Source organism: Crinia signifera, chromosome 2 (genome assembly GCF_055691185.1).
Source record: "Crinia signifera chromosome 2, ASM5569118v1, whole genome shotgun sequence".
NCBI lineage: Eukaryota > Metazoa > Chordata > Amphibia > Anura > Myobatrachidae > Crinia > Crinia signifera.
Window position 1 is genome coordinate 350,209,169 of NC_139218.1, and position 21,956 is coordinate 350,231,124.

A 21,956-nucleotide genomic window follows, 5' to 3' on the forward strand; every position below is an offset into this window, starting at 1 on the left:
AAGATTGTGATTTACAGTACAAATGCAAATTAGGACAAGTACATGGTATAAGAGACAGTTGCAGCAGCGGACACTGATGCAATTAGAACAGTGGCAGAGATATATTCTAAGAAAAGCACATAAGGAGAGAGGGCCCTGCTCGTTAGAGCTTGCTTTCTAAAGGGAAGGGGCAGACATGCTGGGGTGACACAGCTGAGCATAAATAGAGGGTTAGGATGAGAAATGGTTAGATTTAATGAAGAAGTGGGTCTTGAGAGCCCGTTTAAAGTTTTGTAGGGAGTTGTCAAGTCTGATAGAGAGGGTATATAGGGAGTTAGGGCCACAACAAGGCAATGATGAGCACAAAGGTCCTGATTATGAGGTGTACCCAGTGCAGAGGTCAGGCATATTCAATTGTTTATCTTTTTGCTATTGTGTATGTGTTCACATCACACCATGCAGCTGTATTGTCAGATGCCCGCAGGGAGAAGTGCGGGGAAAGGGAGGTGGAAATGTCCACCCAGGGGGTTTTAAGAGTCATGCCAACATCACAGTTCTTATAACGGACTGTCTTTATGACAGAGTGATGGGTGTAGCTCACTAGATGAGTGTGGCTCACAAGCCAGCCCTTGTACCAGAGAGGTAAGTACATTCAGCTGCAATGTAATGATGGGCCGGGCATGAAAATAAAGGAATTTGGGTCCCTAGATGACTGGTTGCAAGCATAAATGGTTTCAAAACAATGATTTTTATTATTACTCTATAGAAAATTCATATAATAAATTAAGGAAACACAGTACCATTAAAATACTGCATATACAACCCCCCCCCCCCCCCCCCCCGCACACACACACACACACACACTTCCAATTCCAAACAATAGACATAGGGTATAGAGTTCTCACTTAGTTAAAAATGAACAAACAAACGAAGACCCAGCTATCAGTCTCTTGATAACACAGACCAAAGGGGCTGCACGCAAAGGAGTGGAAAATAGAGGATTACTAGCAGAGCCAGGGAGAGGGGGAGATTGATAAAGGTACCAGTGGGACCGTATTTTGTAGATATGATTCAGTGTTATTTTGACTCCATATGTGCATGCAGGGAATTCAGTGAAGCTGCTGCCAAATATTTTCCAATTTTTGGCGATAAACGATTTGGCGGCATTACCTACATGTACTTTAAGCTTGTCTTGTTGCTTACTAACAGATGTAAGTGGGGACAAAGTAGTGCGACAGAAATATCACTGGACAGAGGTAGGCCGAGTATCCTAGACAACATTGTCCTCCTTTGGTTCCAAAAGTACTTTTATAGTTGGACAAGACCACCAAGAGTGTAGGAATGTCCCTTCATCACCCAAGATTCACTACAAACGTAAATGCTTTCATCAAAAATCCCCATGCTTGTATTTGCTAGAGGCGAGGTACGAAATCCAAGACGGCAGAATCCAGACAGTAAGAATGCCAACAAGTCAGAATCCTGCCAGTCAAAATCTCAACGGATCCCGGTCAAGTATTAAAACCCTACTCCAAATTCGGGTGCCGGACGCGATCCCGACAGTCATTTACCTGACATCAGGATCCCGACTGTCAAAACGGCGACAGACAGGTGCCCGACGGCCACCCGCTATTTTCCCTCATGGGGGTCCAGAATAGAATAGGTGGCGAGCATATCGAGCCATCGTGCCCGCAGCACTGCAAGCGCAGCGAGCCCGCAAGAGGCTTTTTTGCGCTCACCATGCTGTCTGAGTCCGGGCAGTCGGGATCCCGACATCGGGCTAATGACTGTCGGGATCCCGACTGTCGGAACCCTATACCACACCCCCAAATTCACCCCTCTCACAGCCTAATCAGCCCCTTCCCCAGCACCTAACTGCACATACTTGCCATAGGCATCCATCTGTATTCTGACCATTGGGATCCTGCTATAAGTATGCTTAGCTAAATACACACAGATCTGCAGTATATATTCCAACTTTAATAATAAGCCGTGTGTACGTGACAGTTGCCTGTGTCCCCTCAATTCCATTTGCCACTGGTGAGCATAGAAAAACCGTAAGCAATGATTATTACACGGCTGTCTCTTTATTGAGCTACATAGAGAAGGATGGATATCGCTCTCCTTTCCCACATCCCTATTCCATCTTACTAATATGGCCATGTGCACTGTGAACAGGGATCCCTTAACCCAGGCATGTCCAAACTATGACCCTCCAGCTGTTGTGAAACTACAAGTCCCATCATGCATTGCCACAGCTTTGATATTAGGGAATGCTAGAACTATGGCAAGGCATGCTGGGACGTGTAGTTTCAGAACATCTGGAGGGTCACAGTTTGGCCAAGCCCGACAACCCATACAGGAGATCCTTTCATCTATGAAATTCCAAAAATGACAGTAGGTCTGTGTCCAGACATGGTGCGTTCTGCATATGCGGAGAACGGGTCTTGAGCACTTCCCCTCTGCAGCTTTCCGATTGGGGTTGTGGCGATGAGGTGGGGGAGGCCTGCTTTCACAGAAATGGAGTTTGTTGCCCCCATTTTCTGCGATGGTAGAGCCAGTGGTTTGCTGGTTACCAAGCACACTTCCTGTCCTCACCACCCCCGCTTCCGTGGGCTGAGGTTTGCGATGTTGGATTGAAGCTTGGAGTTATGCTCACAGTGACTGGATTGTAGCAACATACAGGGGGTGTCTCTTGCTGTCCCCCCTCCTAATTGGACAGAAATATAATATTGCCTGCATGTAGCATTGCATTTTCATCCATCTCTGAATCAAGCCTATAGTCCAGGGCTGGGCAACACCGGCCCTCCAGATGTTGATGAACTACACATCCCAGCATGCCTTGCATCAGTTTCAGCATGGCCACATATCAAATCTAATGCAAAGCATCCTGGGATGTGTAGTTCATTAACATCTGGAGGGCCGGTGTTGCCCAGCCCTGCTTTAGTCAGTAAAGCTAGATGTAAGTGCTTGGGACATGCTGAGCATCAATGAAATGATGTATTTCATATTAAAGTTCACAGGAGCGGAATTCATCATAATTGTAGTGTTGGATAATGTCGGTAATGATATTTAAATGTCACTTACTTCACTGTGGCGCTTAGGAAGAAATTCAGCTGTGGCATTTGCAGATTGTCAGGAGCCGCCAGGTACCGGTCAAACTGCGCCTAACCACAAGACGGAAAGGTAAGTGTAATGCTGTGACGGCACAGGAAACTTCATATCGGCAATAACCTCCTTTTCTGCTAAATGTAAGACATTGGGTATAATTCAGACCTGATCGCAGGACAAATTCTTTGGCAAAACCAGGTTCGATGCAGGTGGGGCAGATGTAACGTGTGCATAGAGTTAGATTTGGGGAAGTTATTTTGTTTCTGTGCAGGGTAAATACCGGCTGCTTTATTTTTAAACTGCAATTTAGATTTCAGTTTGAACACACCCCACCCAAATCTAACTCTCTCTGCACATGTTACATCTGCCCCTCCTGCAGTGCAGCATGGTTTTGCTCATTTTGAGAACAAATTTGCCCTGCGATCAAGTCTGATTTAGGCCCATTGTAACTATCATAGCCAGGCCGAATGTACACATTTACGTATCAATCACAAAAATCTCTTCCCTTTGGGGACCAAGTCATATATTTATAAAGCTGGTCCCTCCAGCTAAACCCTGCACCCTGATACCCTGTCTCTCATTTGAATCATTGCTATTCCAGCTGGACCTCAAATACATCTAACCCGAACCAGAACTCTAAGGACCATCTCTAAGGCCTCAAAAACCGTTCCTAGTGCCCAATCTCCACTCCAGGGACAACCACTCTCTAATGTGCTGCCACGTAGACTACCATCTACATGGCAGCCTATACTAGAGACTGCTGAGAAAGGTTTGTATTACAAATTTCCAACACTGGGCTAAATGTATGAAGCTTGGAGAAATGTTATCCATCACCATAAATAATGTTATGTGCAAGGTGATAATGCTCCAGCCAATCAACTCAAAAAAGTCATAAAAGTCAATTTACATATTGTAGCTGATTGGCTCGTGCAATATCAACTTGCACATAACGTTCTTTATGGAGATAAATACCACTTCTCCAAGCTTTTACCCCACTGTGTCCTATTATCTGGTTACCATAGGAACGGGACTGCTCTCTGCTGCTCAATTGGTCCATTACTTCTCAAGAGAGACATTGCACTACTACCATATTTCCCATTCATTAATATCAGAATAAGAATATTCATGCAATTTTTAGACCTTATTGAATATTGTTAACTTTTTTAAACAACTCATCCCTTGAATGATATTAATTGTTCTTGTGAATTAGCCCTGTGTTTTTATCTGTTTTGTGTCATTGCCTCTTTGGGATGGACTATATCAGCACCTGTACTACTCGATATCACTGGGGCATTTTAACTTCTAACTTTGACCTTAAGCAAATATCATATGTTACTTTAATTTGAGATGTTAAGATGAAACAGATTAATAAATAATTAGCTACTCAGCCAATCACAAGTGTGTAGAGGTCACTGGCTGGAGATGAGGGGAGTCAAAAAGACACCCTGGTATAATCACAATGTAGTAGAGAATAATTTAATGTCTATTGACATTAGGACAAAAGTGAGTAGGCAACTGAAATGAATGAGCCATTCACAGAAAAAGCAAAAATCCAGCACCACAAGCTTTGTACACAGTAACATTAATCAAGTAAAAGCAGCAACATTCTGGAACTCATTGCCGGTGGGGGGGGGGGGGGGGGGGGGGGGTGTTACAGCAACTACTGTTAATGAATTTAAATCAACACTGGATGCATTTTTGGCCACAAAGGGAATCCTATAGATAGGACTTACTCAAGTCAGTAGTTACACGTTAGAGTTGAACTCGATGGACTAACGTCTTTTTTCAGCCTTAAATAACTATGTTAAAAAGTCAAACTCAAAAAACACAAGGGGTGAAATGTAATAGGATGAGAGATTCAGAAAGTGAGAGATTTGGTAAGAAATCTACAGTTTCTTTTAAAGCAGCAACCATTTACACTTGATTTAAATGATTGCCGCTTTAAAAAAAACTGGCTATTTCTTACCAAATCTCTCACTTTCTGATTCTCTCATCCTATTACATTTCACCCAAGATGTAATCTATACACATACAAAGTCGTAAGAAGGAATACAAGTAATTATAGAAACATTAAACCATCAGGAATTTAGAAGTCACATGTTTGCAACACTGGTGGGTAAGGGCCCAAATGGGTCTGGAAGAAGTCAGTGAATCTATACATCTCATTAATGAATAAATAACCCTTGTCATGCATTGCAATAAGCCAAACAGCAATATTGTACCATTGCAGCTTTCAGCGATACGGAGTCCATACTGGGTAGATTGGACAGTGGTCCCTGCAAAAACGAACCAAAATAACAAAAGTGTTAGTACAGTCACTTATAATAAATAACTGTATTATTCAATTAGTGTTCATTAAAACATACAGTAGCAGGTTAAGGTATTTTGCAGAGTGAACCCTACAAGACTAAAATATGTAATGCTTCGTTATAATCAGGGCTAATTTTCAGCAGGCTCCAGCAGGAACTGAGGCCCTTATTCTAGTTCACTCTTTCTGACAAAATATTTCTTAGATGGACAAAACCATGTGCACTGCAGGTGAGGCAGGTGTTACTTGTGCAGAGATAATTAGATTTGGGTGCAGTGCACATGGTTTTGTCCATCTAAGAAATATTTTGTCAGAAAGAGTGAACTAGAATAAGGGCCTCAGTTCCTGCTGGAGCCTGCTGAAAAATAGCCCTGGTTATAATGTTGTCTCAGTTCTCCAACATTACAAAATGTCATTTTCTTTAGCATTTTGTAAATAGCAGAAGTTATTCAGATAATAACATTTACCTGCTAAACCCTGGGAATTCGCACATCAGTGATCCTTGTGCCAGCAGGCATTTAAGGCACTGTCATGCCGTCACCAAGAGATAGCGGGCAAGCAGTGCAGACACAATAACTTGTACTATTTACAAAACATTGAAAGGAAACAGATTGACACAATTTGAAATTGCTTAAAAAAAAAACAAGTAAATGAATATATAAAAGGTCTGTTTTATCTAAGTTCCCCTCCACCATCTATTTTATCGGCCACTCTCCCTTTCCCATATCTGCCCCCCCACACCCCCTCCGGGTCAGAACCACAACAAAGTGGTGAGAAGAGGGTGAGAATTTGTCACTATTGTAATTATTGCCAAAGGCCCAGTGTCTGTCTCACTGTATCTTCATACAGTACATTAGATCAGGGGTATTCATCATGCGTCTCGACCACTACTGTGGAACTACACATCCTAACATGCTCTGCTACAGTTTTCCTGTTAAGATTTGCTTAAACTCTTGCAGGGTATGCTGGGATTTGAAGTTCCACATCAGCTGGAGGGCTGCATGTTGCCTACCCCTGCACTAGATACTACATCATGGGGCCACACTGTACATATAAAGTGATGTGGCGGTCAGATGTAATTATCCCTAGGCCTCACCTGCTCTGGCTTGTGTTGCTGCACGCAGCTGTATATTTGGCTTAGTCCAGCCCTAGTCAATACATAAGAGGCCTGTTCATTGATCAGTGTATCCAGATGAGCTTCAATCTGCAAAAGGTGAACAATAAGAATGTGAGCCATAATATATATTGTAAGAGACCTCTCTGTAATCTCTGTTTCGCATTACATTACAAGTCAAAACAAAAATGCGAAAGACAGTTTGTTCTAGACAATTAAACAATTTCTCGCTGTCCTGTACTTACAAAGAACGCCTGAGGAGTTATTGTTCTGTCTTTCCTAACTGTTAAGACTACTATATGTATATATAGATGATTAATATACAGATGTGTGCTGCTGAAATGCTGTGTTCTATCGGACAGAGCGGCCACCCTGTAATACTATCAAAGCTGATCAGCAGTGTAGCTGCAGCGCAAGAAGATTACTGTATATCAGGCATGTCCAAACTATGGCCCTCCAGCTGTTGGGAAACTACAAGTCCCATCATGCCTTGCCACAATTTTGCTATTAGGGAATGCTAATATTTTGGCACGGCATGCTGGGATGTGTAGTTTCACAACAGCTGGAGGGCCACAGTTTGGACATGCTTGCTGTATATCATCTACTTCCTAACAGCTGCGTCGCATGACAGAAGGGTGGAAGTGATCCGAGTGAGTGCGGTAATGTCAATTTGCTGTATCTGGTCTTCAAGATTGGGGGGAGACATCTGGTGTTAGGAGAAGATGTATGACTGGGAGACCCTGGCACTGGGAATAGGGCCATGTCAACTGGCAGCTTTCTGAACATGGCCTAAGTGGATCCTACTTATCACACGTGTAGTATAGAGAATGCTTTGGTTGTGTTTGAACTGAATAAACTTGGGCACAGCCATCAAATTTGCTTAAAATTTCTGATGGAAGAGAAGATATCTACAAAGACTCACATTGACATTGCATCCAATATCAGGTGACATTCACAAGAACTTGCCTGGAATTGCAGAATCTCCAGACGCTTGTCCGTAAACTCAAAGAGAGCCAGTGTTGTCTTCATTACATACAGGCAATTGACCATGTACGTGGCCATGTCAGCTGTGCCTAGATTACTGGCAGATACCGTACACATCTGTAACAATGGATCCAGAACACAAGAGAGAACCTACAAGGGAGAACATCACGTCACCTTTCTGGAAAGAGCTAATTATTCTCAGTTCTGCAGGAGCACGCTGTTCTCTTTAATCTTAGGCAAGATCATGGGAACAAAAAAAATGAAGAGAAAATATCCCAAAAATGCTATGCTAAATATCCGGGAAACATAATACCGATTGCGAGTCTAATAAGACAAGTACTGTCATTGTGCGGTCTATAAAACAAATAAAAACTGATATTTTATCAGGTGTCTGGTGTCATTATTGCCCCAACTTCACCTTTTTGTTTATATTATTTTACTAAGAAATTAAACTTTGATTCACTTATGGGTATGGCTCAAGAGTTGGACAACTGGCAGCAAGAGGCTTCCCTCCCACTGCTATCCACTGCTATCCACTGCCCCCTGCCGTCCCCAAAAGTTTTCACAGTTGGTATAAGCCAGGGGTGGGGAACATCCGGCCCGCGGGCCGGATACGGCCCCCGCACCCTGCTTGTCTGGCCCGCCTGTCCAGCTGCATATTTTATTGTTTAACAGCCGCCCGCCCGCCTGGCTATATTACTGCAATAATGTAGCTGTGCGGGCGGGCAGCTGATTAATCAGTAATATAGGCGGGTGGGTGGTGGGCTGATTAAGCTTGATTCAGCCTCCCACCTGTCCGCCTATATTACTGATTAATCGCAGCCGCCCACCCGCCGAGCAAGAATCCGATTCCTACCTAATCAGCCGCTCGCCCACATGGATGACTGCTGCGGGGAGATGTTGAGAACCAGCGCCCGCCAATCACAGTGGCTGTGGATGTGATGAGTCCACAGTGATTGGCGGGCGTGATGCGGGCGGTAGGGAGGGAGGGAGCCTGGTCGCGTGGATCAGTGCATGGGCGGGAGCATCCTACAACAGCCGCAGCAGCAGCCATCACGCTGTGCTGCCACAACTAAAACTGTTAAAGGTAAATGCTGCTCCTCTCACCCTCCCTTCCCCAGTGACTGACAGATCCAGGGGTTGTCATTTACCCCTGGATTCACACCCAAACAGGTTTATGTGATTATGTCTGATTATCATAATCAGAGATAATCACATAAACCTGTTTGGGGGTGACACTGCCACTTTTTATGAGTAAATAACAACCCCTGGATTAATGCTGTGCATTAATTAGCCAGCCCTGGTGTCTCTGGCCACATGTATATGCTGCTGCCCTGTGTATAATGCCCACGCGTATATGCCGCTGCCCTGTGTATAAAGCCCACACGTATATGCCGCTGCCCTGTGTATAATGCCCACGCGTATATACCGCTGCCCTGTGTATAATGCCCACGTATATATGCCGCTGCCCTGCGTCTAATGCCCATGTGTATATGCTGCTGCCCTGTGTATAATGCCCACGCGTATATGCCGCTGCCCTGTGTATAAAGCCCACGCGTATATGCCGCTGCCCTGTGTATAATGCCCACGCGTATATGCCGCTGCCCTGCGTATAATGCCCACGTGTATATGCCGCTGCCCTGTGTATAATGCCCACATGTATATGCCGCTGCCAATGTGTATAATGCCCACGTGTAGATGCCGCTGCCCTGTGTATAATGCCCACATGTATATGCCGCTGCCCTGTGCATAATGCCCACATGTATTTTTAAGTTGATAGTTTTTATATGGCCCGACGGGTTTTCAAATTTTCCAAATGGCCCTCGGTAGAAAAAAGGTATAAGCTGTCACATTTGCAAGAATATATATAAAAAAAAAAAACACATGCAGGGCAGGGACTCCAGATGCTCATCTCTTCAATTGGGCATGGGTCCATATGCACTAAGCTTCAAAAGTGATAAAATGGAGAGTAATAAACAGCCAGCCAATCAGCTCCTACTAGCCATGTCCGAGGCTGCGTTTGAAATAGGTCAGGCAGGAGCTGATTCACTCTCCATTTTATCCCTTTTTGAAGCTTAGTGCACCTGGCCCATTAAGTGATCATATTTACGGTCACTTCTGTGTTGTGACTCTGCAATGCTTCAGTGCTGTCTGCTGACCACACATGTTAAGCGACCATTCTGCCATAACTTGCTGGGGTCCTGTAATCATGTTTATTGTCTGATGGGGTCCCAGAGCAAAATAGTTTGATAACCCCTGCCCTATATTATGACATTAAACACACAGTTGATTGTGGTCAAACAGCCTTAACAGTAGTTGAATCTGAAATTGGATGTGCGGTATACCGTCATTGGCTCGACATGCTTTTGATCAACCAATAAGGGTCGACACCTCAATTAGGTCAACATGCTTAAAGGCGACAGGGTTGGAAGGTTGACAAGCATTAGTTTGACAGGTTGTCTAGTTTTCTAGGTTGACAGTCAAAAGGTCGACATGGGGTTTTTTACTTTTTTCTGAGCCCACATGTGCCGACAGGCGGTATTTCATGCGCTACCATCCATAGGGTGTGGAGGGAGAACAGAATAGTGTGCCAAGCGTAGCGAGGCACCGTGCCACAAGCATGGTGAGCACAGCGAGCCATGCGAGGAACGCGGTGCACCGATATGGTGTCCATGACGACATCCGGGACAAAAAAAACAAAACATGTTGACCTGGACACTGTCGACCTAATGTTTGTGTGGACCTCCCAACCCTGTCGATCTTAAGCAAGTCAACCGAAGCTAAATGCCGACATTTAGTGGTTGTCCCAGTGCATGTCAACCTTCGTTTCGTCGATCCAATGACCCATACCCGGCTGTGCTGGTCACATTTATGTGGCTAGAATGCCTCAGTATCCATTAATCATCCATAAATTATGATGCAGTTTATGTCAGAATCACAAAGAGTATGCTCTTGTAAATACACAAAGCTCACACAAAGGCAATACTACATGAACACTACACAATAGAGTTACCTGCACAAAGTCAGCTTGTTGGGCATCAAGAGGAACCACAGAGGAATCATGGGAAACAAGAACCTCACGTAGAAGCGTGAGAGTCTGATTTAGGGCGGAACTGGGACCAAGATCTGCAGGCGGCAGCTCCACCTGGATACAAAGATTATATAAATATACATAAAATTAATGGTTACACAGTTTAGGTTATTAATACATTCAAATGACCCTATATTAATACATGTGTTTCTTATATCTCAGTGAAAGAAAAAGGAAAAATACATAATAAAACTTGACATGGTTTTATGGAAAAGAGAAAACAGAAACCACTTTCTCTAGAACTACTGTCAGAAGTTACGGTAAACTGCGAGTAGAATAAGCTTTCCGGGTCCTAACACGCAAACCTGCAATATCTTCTGCAGCTAACTGAATCTGACCACAAGAGTATCAATGGGGTAGATGTATTAAACCTGGTGAAGAGATAAAGTGGAGATAAAGTGGAGAAAAAGTGGTAGGAGATAACGCACCAGCCAATCAATTTCCAACTGTCATATTTCAAACACTGCTGATTGGCTGGTGCGTTATCTCCTACCACTTTTTCTCCACTTTATCTCCAGTTTATCTCTTCGCCAGGCTTAATACATCTGCCCCAATGTACCAAGAGCTTAAGCCGGCCTGCTACTCTGTTACAGTTGGTTCTGGTTGATATATCTACAGTGTCTAGACCAGTGTTTTTCAACCGCTGTGCCGTCGCACACTAATGTGCCTTGAGCTGTTTTCAAGTGTGACCCCAGATCTAGAGATGCCCAAACCAGTTTATAGCCACAATCAGTTCAACTGTTATTTACTGGTGTCTTCTTTTCATGTAAAGAGACAATGTATTTTATTTTTGTTACCTGTGGGGACCAGTGTGATTGTTTTTTATATGGGGGCCAATAGGTTTGTTTTTTTTCCTGTGGGGGCCAATGCGTTTTGCTCTGTGAGGATCTCATGGTGTGCCTTAGGAATTTTTTTATCTTATTTAGTGTGCCGCAAGGTAAAAAGGTTGAAAATTCACTGGTTTAGACAGACAGTCAATAGGCCAAAACCAAAAGGTCAACATGAAATGGGTTTGACGATGTCAAACTGTCAACAGGGTCAAAAAGTCGACACGAAAAGGGTCGACATGGTCAAATGGTAGACACGTGAAAAGATCAACATGTGTTTTTCACAATTATTTTAATTGTTTTTTTTAGAGATTTTCATATACTACCATCCATGTGGACTACAATTGAGAACGATAAAGTGTGTCCGAAGTATGATGGGTCCATGACACCGCAACATTTTTAAAAAAAAGCTCATGTTGACCTTTCAACCATGTCGACCTATTGACTGTCTATCAAATAATCCACACCCGTTAGAGTAGATCATTGGGAAATGGTTATGACAGCCGCTGAGCTGCAGTAGGCCTTAGCAAGAAAAATCGGTCTAATGTCTGTGTAATACAACTAAATAAGTATAAGAAACATCTGACTGAATGCAAAGAGCAGCATTATAATGTATACATAATAACTGGTGAGTATTTCCCTACAAACACATTATAATTCATAAGTTTTCTCAGCTGCAGGCTAAGTAGAGAAGTAACCAAACATTTCAGGTTCGGACACTTCATTAAAAGGCATACCTCCCAACTGTCCCGCTTTCCACAGAAACGCCCCTTTTTTTTGGGTACGTTCCCACGTCCCACCCGGGGCCATCATAGTCCCAAGGCGGGGGGGGGCACTTAGGAGACCCCGTTGCCACCTGCTGGGAAGCGGTGAATAGAAGCAAGCACACAGAGTCTATTCACCGCAGACAGGGGGCAGCAGCATCAAAATGGGGGCATGGCCTCACATGAGTGATGCGATTTTAAGGCCACGCCTCGTGCCGTGAGGCCACACGCGAACGTCCCTCTTCCTCACCCTTGAATATTGAATGTATGCTAGAGGACACCAATCATACTGTATCTATAATCTCCCAGATCTCTGTGTCAGGTCCATCACCCACAGGAGCTTAGAGAACTGTGGCCATGAATCAAGGGAAGGTATTTATTAATAGAATTCATTTATGGGCTGTTCATGTGATTCCCCTTCAGTTGTTACTTACACTATTTCCTCCACATCATCTGTCATTTTAATTAGTAATAATGCTGACACAACTTCAAATGGCTATATCACTAGCGCAGGAGGTGCCTTATATATATATATATATATATATATATATATATTATATCCTTACTGCGGTGTCCTCACCACTTCCCCTATCCATAGAGACACTGTCAACTCGCTGTCCCAGGTTACATGGGACTGATGAATTGTACTTTGGGGCAATGGATGATCATCTTGCTCAGGCCTGGACAACTTGTGGCTCTCCAGCTGTTGTAAAACTACACATCCCAGCATTCTCTGCCAAGTTTTTAGCAAAACTGTGGCTGGGAATTCAAAACAGCTGGAAAGTCACACGTGGGCGAGGCCATGACATGGCTAAATATGGGTTTAGAATGGTGGAGTCAACACGCTCACCTGTCTACACGGATACAGTGCGCATGCACTGACTGACACTGTTTATACACACTAGGTCAACCAGCCCTGCGCGCTCCCCAGGACCAGTGCATGGTCCGACACGGCGGGATCACAACTGGTGATTCCCGCTGCCTCATCCAGCCCCGACATCACCGCCCTCACACTATTTCAGCGGCATGTCAGTACCCCCTCAGACAGTTGCCGATAGTCACACGGACGTAGCTGCGGGACTCCCGGAGCCAGCCTAGTGCTTGTGCTCCGGGGAATCCCAGTGACACAGCCAGAGCCGCGCCCCCTCATCCCCGCTGTCACTCACTGTAACTGACGTCAGTTACACGTCAGTGGAGGCCTGGTTGGCCTAATTTGCATGGAATTTTGGCGCAATTTTTTTGCTGTTTAAACTGGCTCATTTCTGTGTGCTTCACCTCTGATGAAAACCGTCCAATGCGGTTGAAACAGCTGTCAGGTGTACAGCTGTCGATGTGTGCAATCATGTTTGTACAATAAAGCAACTTTTTCTTCATCATCCTCCGTGTGCCGGTCCCTATCCTTCTGCAACCAAGGGGGGATATATATATATATATATATATATATATATATATATATCCCTTATCCGGATAGCCCAAAACCAAAATATTCCGAAAACCGTAGGGTTTCAGAATTTTTCATATTTTCTTTTCCCTCCGCACCATTATTTATACTGACCTCGTCCCCCAGTGTTCACAGCGGCCATCGGGCTCCTCTTCAGCAGCATCCCCAGTCCCAAGGATGAATTGTGCGGGTACGCCAGTGACATCAGGGGAGCGTTTGAGGACCGCCAGGGGACCAGGTTAGTATGTTCAAATAAAAATAAAAATTCCGAAATCCGGAATAATCCCTTATCCAAAATGCTCATGGTCCCGAGCATTTCAGATAAGGGATACTGAACCTGTTCTAGTATGATTCTTTCATCGCTTAACAGCTTTCCCAGCATGCCGCATCCCAGACTCCTATTATTTGCTTCCCAGAAGAAGTCTGTGGTCCCTATAGCTCAAAATACGTATTTTCAATGGTCTCTCAGTGCACTTCACTATCCTGTATTATACAGGCGGGTTTCAATGTAAATGAATGCTATCATCATTTTACAGCACTCACAGTTTTGCTCTTAGAGAATGCTTAAACGGTGGCAGACCATGCTGGGACGTGTAGTACTAAAGTAACTGGAGCATTCTAAGCACCCCTGGATTACAGCATTAGGTACTCTTTACTTAGTTGGGCGCCAGTGATTGAAATCGCGGGCGTCGGGGGTAAAAATCGCGGTCATCGCGGGATGCCCGCGATGACCGCGATTTTCCCATAGGGAACAATGTTAAAAAGGCTGATTGACCGCGATTTTACTGTTAAATGCCTCAATGGACCCGATTTGGCCATAGGAATCAATGTTAAATGGGCCACAGAGCCCAAATAGGCACAATTAACCCTTAAATGTCCCCCCCAATTTTTAACGCCACCCCACGATCCACGCCAACCCGAAGCGTGGCGAGCGCAGCGAGCCCGCGAGGGGCGGCGGTACGCGTCCTCCGACCTTTTCATGCCCTACTATCCACTAGGGCGTGGAGTGAGAATAGAATAGTGTGGCGAGCGCAGCGAGCCACCAAGCCCGAAGCGTGGCGAGCGCAGCGAGCCCCGCGAGGGGACGCGGATACCTTCACAGGTAGACGCGTCCCCTCGCGAGCTTCACAGGTGTCGGCGTCGCCACGGACACCTGTGAAGCCCGCGAGGGGACGCGTATAACTGTGAAGGTATCCGCGTCCGCTCGCCACGCTTCGGGCTCGGTGGCTCGCTGCGCTCGCCACACTATTATATTCTCACTCCACGCCCTAGTGGATAGTAGGGCATGAAAAGGTCGGAGGACGCGTACCGCCGCCCCTCGCGGGCTCGCTGCGTTCGCCACGCTTCAGGTTGGCGTGGATCGTGGGGTGGCGTTAAAAATTTGGGGGGACATTTAAGGGTTAATGGGCTCTGTGGCCCATTTAACATTGATTCCTATGGCCAAATCGGGTCCATTGAGCCATTTAACAGTAAAATCGGGTCCATCGCGCCTTTTAACATTGATTCCTATGGTAAATCGGGAGCATCGCGTCGCGGGCATCGCGGGTACATTTATGGCCGGCCGCGACGCGACCGACACGATTTCCATGTTTAACATGGGTTTCAATGGGAAATCGCGGGCATCGCGTCGGTCGCGTCGCGGGCAGACATAAATGTACCCGCGATGACCGCGACGGGCGCCCATCTAGGTAAAGAGTACCCAGCATTAGAATTACAATATTATAATAAAATTCCCTGATATCCTCCACCATTCTAAACCCATATTTAGCCATGTCATGGCCTCGCCCACGTGTGACTTTCCAGCTGTTTTGAATTCCCAGCCACAGTTTTGCTAAAAACTTGGCAGGGAATGCTGGGATGTGTAGTTTTACAACAGCTGGAGAGCCACAAGTTGTCCAGGCCTGAGCAAGATGATCATCCATTGCCCCAAAGTACAATTCATCAGTCCCATGTTACCTGGGACAGTGAGTTGACAGTGTCTCCATGGATAGGGGGAGTGGTGAGGACACCGCAGTAAGGAACCTGGGTTGGTAGACCAATTCACTAATACACCATACTGTTGGGTCTTACTAAATCCAGCATTTTTCCTCCACTGTAACAAACTCTACTCCTGTCCTGCAACAATCTGCTTTCTGAGAACATCTTTGAATAATGTAAATAAATAACTAACTAGAGATTTCTATTCCAGGATTTAATTTAGATAATCCTACGATAGCATCTCATAATTTTTAATAGGACACATGATAACTGTGGAAATGAGTAAGGACAATTGACTAGCTTGTACAGAAGGGTGGGATGATTTGTTGGTGTAATGAGGACACATCTGGCAGACCAAATGACACACATCTGTTCCACTGTTCTACCTTCCAACTATTATATTTAATAATCAACTAAATAACACTGGTGATACTGATTAACTGCAAAACTGCTGTCTGTACATATGGCAATGCTCCGCAAAGGGAATCTCTGCACGCCATTGCCCATACGTTACTGTAGTTAGTAAACATGCACCAAGTCTCGGTTAAAATGATCAGCTGTTGTAGTTATTGCATCCTCTGCACTATGAGGGAACAAAAACTGGATATGAAAAACCTAATCTAATGCTCATCTCAAAGCCCAAATACTCACAACATTCAAACATACACCCTTGGGCAAATTAATTTAAACAAGCAATGAAAAGGACATTATTTTGATTTTACAGAGGGGGCCATCATTGCCGCTGGCACACCATCCGCTACGATCTAGCGTCAGTCTCCTCTGTCTGTCAGATGCATCAGAAGACCCACATAGATTAAATTGGTTTGCAGTCACAAGGTAGACAATGTCTAGGTCAGTGATGGCTAACCTTGACACTCCAGCTGTTGTTGAACTACCTATCCCAGCATGCCCTGCATCAGTTTTAGCATGGCCAAATAGTAAAACTGCAGCAGGGCATGCTGGGATGTGTAATTCAACAACAGCTGGAGTGTCAAGGTTAGCCATCACTGGTCTAGGTGATGGTCTAATGGTGACTGGGTAAAAACCTTGAAAAGGTCGACATGCCCAAAATCTCTCTCGACAAAAGGCCAGCACAAGCTTATGGTCACCACAGACATGGTTGACATGAATTTTTCAGTTTTTTTATTTATTTTTTAAGATTTTTTTTTTATACTTTACTAACCAAGTGGGTATAGAATGGGAATATAATGGTGTGCCGAGCGTAGCAAGCCATGCGAGGGGACGCAGTACACTTATATGACGTCGATATAGACACCAAAAACATGAAAAATTCATGTCAACATTATTCACGCAGACATGTCTACTTCGGCCATAGGCTTGTGTAGACCTTTTGTCATTGTCGACATTGGGTATGACGACCTAGTCACTGTCAACCATTAGCGGTCGACCTAAACATTGTCTACCATTTATACCGTAAATGATTTAATTTAGGACTACCGATTCCACACAGGGCCGCCGAGAGGCAGGGGGGGCGGGTACATTTTACCTGGGCCCGGGCCTGCCAGGGGGGCCCGGGTCCCGACACACACACACAAAAAAAAAAAAAAAAAAAAAGTTTTTTTTTTTAAAAAAAAGGGGGCGTGGCCACGGGTCCGCGATTAGGCCACGCCCCCGAATTTGCCTAAGCCCGGTCAGCGATGGCTCTCCTGCTCCTGCTCCTGCTCCAAGTTCCTGGTTCAAAAGGTAATGCCGCCCGCAATGCATGGCTATGGACAGGAGGAACAGACAAAAAGTGTGTGTGTGTGTAACAGGCTGTGTGTGTATGTATGTATGTATATATGTGTGTGTAACAGGCTGTGTGTGTGTGTGTGTGTGTGTGTGTGTGTAACAGGCAGGGCCGGTGCTAGGGTGTCCGGCGCCCTCCTGCAAACCATAAATTTTGCGCCCTTTCACATTGCCATTGCAACAAGCTGCAGCCCGATTGTGGAAGCGTATGCAACATGCGATCCTATGGAGGATCACGGGTGCATGTACATGTATGCATACACCATCTCAGTGTTGTGTCCGCAAAATGTTGCAGGCACTAAAGGTGCCCATACACTCTGCGAGAATCACATACGTTATGGGCTAGATCGCATCGCACAGCATGCATGCAATGTGTGTGCGATGCAATCCGAAAGCAGTACAAAAAGTATGTGCAGCACATACTTTTTGTACTGTGCGATGCCTGCAGGAGCGCACATCGCATCACACACTGCTATTGAAGCGTGTATGGACACCTTTAGGCACATAACCCAGCCCATTACTTAAAAAGTGTCTAAATTAATAAAAAAAAATCTACAATTATTAAAAAATTTGTTATAAACATGTATAATAAAAGACTCACTGTTCTTTTGTTGTTTAACTCTTGTGTAGTCCCTCCTCTTCTATCTGCGTAGGCAGGACACTGAGAACTCCATTACACCCCTCTCGTGACTGAGGGGGAAAGGAGGGGAGAGAAGGAGGCGATGGAAGAAGAGGGGAGGAGATAGAGGGGGCGGAGTGTTGAGAACTGGCAGTGGCACTGGCACAGAACACTGAGAAGAGCGGAGGAAGGGCGGCGCTGCTGCCTGTTCATCATTTGATTGACAGCTGACAGGCGCAGGGAGCAATAACATGACATGTCATCCAGGCATTCACAGACAGCACTACATGCCTCAGTGCAAGTGTCCGTGAGGAAGAGGGGGCAGGTCACAGGAGGAGGACAGTGTGTGCGCGGTGCAGGGAGCTGCTCAGCCTCTCCATACTGCCGTCCACTGTCAGACAGGCACTGCGGGCAGCTTGCAGGCTGTGTGCACTCGCAGTGCAGGGAGCAGCTCTTTGTACTGCCGCCCGCCCGCCCGCTGTCAGACAGGTGCTGCGGGCAGCGTGCAGGAGGCAGTGACAGTGAGGGCTGAGGCAGCTTTAGCAGAGCAGGGAGGGAGACAGCGCCTTTTCAGCATGGCGCCTCCCTGCTTTGCAGGAGCTGCTGAGTGGGTAGCGCCGGCCCTGGTAACAGGCTATGTATGTATGTCTATATGTGTGTGTGTGTGTGTGTGTGTGTGTGTGTAAAAGGCTATGTGTGTGTGTGTAACAGGCTATGTATGTATGTCTATGTGTGTGTGTGTGTGTGTGTGTGTGTGTGTGTGTAAAAGGCTTTGTATGTATGTGTGTGTGTGTGTGTGTAACAGGCTTTGTATGTATGTATATATGTGTGTGTAACAGGCTATGTGTGTGTGTGTGTGTGTGTGTGTGTGTGTGTGTGTAACAGGCTATGTATGTATGTATGTCTATATGTGTGTGTGTGTGTGTGTGTGTGTGTGTGTAAAAGGCTATGTGTGTGTGTAACAGGCTATGTATGTATGTCTATATATGTGTGTGTGTGTGTGTGTGTGTGTGTGTGTGTGTGTAAAAGGCTATGTGTGTGTGTGTGTGTGTGTGTGTGTAACAGGCTTTGTATGTATGTATATGTGTGTGTGTGTGTGTGTGTGTGTGTGTGTGTAACAGGCTGTGTGTGTGTGTGTGTGTGTGTGTGTGTGTGTGTGTGTAACAGGCTATGTATGTATGTATGTCTATATATGTGTGTGTGTGTGTGTGTGTGTGTGTGTGTGTAACAGGCTGTGTGTGTGTGTAACAGGCTTTGTATATATATGTGTGTGTAACAGGCTATGTGTGTGTGTGTGTGTGTGTGTGTGTGTGTGTGTGTGTAACAGGCTATGTATGTATGTCTATATGTGTGTGTGTAACAGGCTGTGTGTGTGTGTTACAGGCTTTGTATATATGTGTGTGTAACAGGCTATGTGTGTGTGTGTGTGTGTGTAACAGGCTTTGTATGTATGTATATATGTGTGTAACAGGCTATGTATGTATGTGTGTGTGTGTGTGTGTGTGTGTGTGTGTGTGTAACAGGCTATGTATGTATATGTGTGTGTGACAGGCTATGTACTGTATGTGTGAAGGAACAGGCTATGTGTGTGTGTTACAGGCTATGGCCCTCATTCAGGTTGGTTCGCTCCCCCGCACGTTCACACAGGGGAGCGATGTTGTGCATGTGCAGCCACTTTGTGTGAGCGGGTGCGGCAAACCGATTATTTGCCGCCCCGATCGCATGCAGCAGTGTGGACGGAAGCGTGGGGTGGTGGATATGGGTTGCGCCGATGGGAACTCCCATGACGTGGGTGCCGGGGGAGGGCAGCTGATGTCACCGGATGTCAGCTGCCCGCCCTCTTCTCGTACAGGAGCGCCACAGATCTAAGACAGCAGAGACTGACCTAGATCTGCGAGCGCTTGAGAAATGATTTGATGGTCGGCGACCGCACTGCCCTGCACACAAGCTGCAAATCGATGATGATGTAAAACATCCGTTCGCATGCGTGAAATCTGAGGTATTTAGATAACCCGCAAAGCTGCAAATTTTGCAGCATTGTGGTCAATCAGAATGACCTCCAATGTGTGTGAAGGGAACAGGCTACATGGGGCCCATTTATGACGGATCATATATGGAATGCGATCTGGGTGGGACCATACTGCCCAGGATTACATGAGATTAAAGAGGTTTAATGGGCACAATCCCCCCTCTCCCTCCAGGTGCACATACCGCTGGCCATCACAATGCAGCTGCTCTTGGCGCCGGATCTGTAGCTTTGGGGGACACAGCAGATACCGGCAGCTCAGCTCGGCGATACTGCAAGTAGTGGCATCTGCTGCTTCTTGCCAGCAGGTTGAAAGAACTGTTGCCGCTTTCCCTGCTGCATGTGTGAGCTTGGGATCCTTATACTCCAGAGGCGGCACTTCAAATGGGGATGATCGTGCCAGCCACAGATCTTGGAGAGAGGAGCCGTGGGCTGGCCACCCCTGCTGTATGGAATAGGGGTCTGGGCAGCACAGGGGGGCAGAGGGTCCCTGTGATGGATGGGCAGACAGCAGTGGGGTCCTTGCGGAGGATGGGAGCTATTACCTAGTTCCCATCCTCTGCAGGGACCCTGCCGCTATCTGCCCATCTGTGGCCACGACCCCTTACTCCCATGGGCGCAACCCATATCCACCACCCCACGCTTCTGTCCACACTGCTGCATGCGAACGGGGCGGCAAGTAATCGATTTGAATTTTGGCTCATTCTGTGTAGCATAATGTGTAAGGGGCAAGTATAACGGGTCTACTATTGTGTTGCATAAAGGGTATATGGTGTGGTACACACCCCTATATCCTTTAATGGCCACACCTCTTTTCTGTTGCTCGCCACTCCAGGGGGGCCCCGTGACGCTGTTGTACCGGGGCCCAGGATTTCTCTTGGCAGCCCTGATTCCACATATAACTAAATCTTAAGCTCTAGAACAGGGGTTCCCAAACTTTTTTGAATCACGGCACCCCGAAGCATCAGAAGTATTTTGCGGCACCCCTAGGCTAAAGGTTTCTCATTAAGAAAGTTTTTAACAAATATTAAGTTAAATAAATTGTGTTTATATCTCATCCTTAGGATCAGTTATCTGGTAATGGACAGGATTCACTTCTGTTTGTCCACAATTTGACTATTATATTGGACATTAATAACTTGAATTGGTCCTGGGCCACCATCCCAGGGCACCCCTGCAAGTCCTCCAAGGTACCCCAGGGTGTCACGGCACACAGTTTGGGAACCACTGCTCTAGAATCAACATGCATAGTTTTAGAAATCTATTTACATGATTGCTAAAATCCTAACAAAAAAAAAATTATGGGAGGACCTTAAAATTATTACAATCATTTACAAAGCAAACAAAACATTTTTTGTGGGTGTGCAAAAAGAAACAACCTTTTACAAACCTTTTAGAAAAGGGTAAACTGTAATGCTGTTAGGTTTTGATCATCCCTGTATTGGGCTATGTCTAGCTGTTGTAATTTGCTTAAAAACAATCTTAATAAAGCACTATCACAAAAAATAAAAAAATAAAGGTTTACCAAATGTTCTATTTTCCCAGGGTAAACAAACAGCGTCACAGAGTCTGCAGTGTATTCTCTATACACTACTTCATTTGGACGGCCATGAGCAGTTAATGAACACAAGTGCTTAATTTCCGATCATTCACAACAGACTTTTACAAAGTCAAGTGGACTCGCGAAGCAGAAAGCTAAAAGCTTTACCTGACGTGAGCACCGTGCAATTGGTGGGTGAAAACATCATCATACTTTAGTTTTAAATGAAAGTAAAAATACCCCGGAACACGGCACAAGACTAAGAACAGCTTGTTCACAGCACAATCAATACCAATGATAATCTAGTGAGAAGCGGAGTTTGTGTTATGTTTCGTTACACTGCATGCACACAATGTACCTCAGGAAACTCACTAACATTGTACACATAACATACAAAATGGCAGAGATGTAGATATATGGTTTATTTTTCTT

At 45.4% G+C, this 21,956-nt stretch overlaps 1 protein-coding gene across 1 annotated transcript in view; it reads right to left on the reverse strand.

Moving 5' to 3' along the window:
• Positions 1–21,956, reverse strand: part of COG6 (component of oligomeric golgi complex 6) — a 106,810-nt gene that overhangs the window by 20,846 nt on the left and 64,008 nt on the right. Inside the window, exons 14-18 of the mRNA XM_083169745.1 lie at positions 10,507–10,638; positions 7,476–7,643; positions 6,492–6,599; positions 5,310–5,363; positions 3,064–3,143 (exon numbers count right to left, since the gene is read on the reverse strand). Of these exons, the coding sequence (XP_083025871.1) occupies positions 3,064–3,143; positions 5,310–5,363; positions 6,492–6,599; positions 7,476–7,643; positions 10,507–10,638 (542 nt within the window). The remainder of the gene's footprint in view (positions 1–3,063; positions 3,144–5,309; positions 5,364–6,491; positions 6,600–7,475; positions 7,644–10,506; positions 10,639–21,956) is intronic.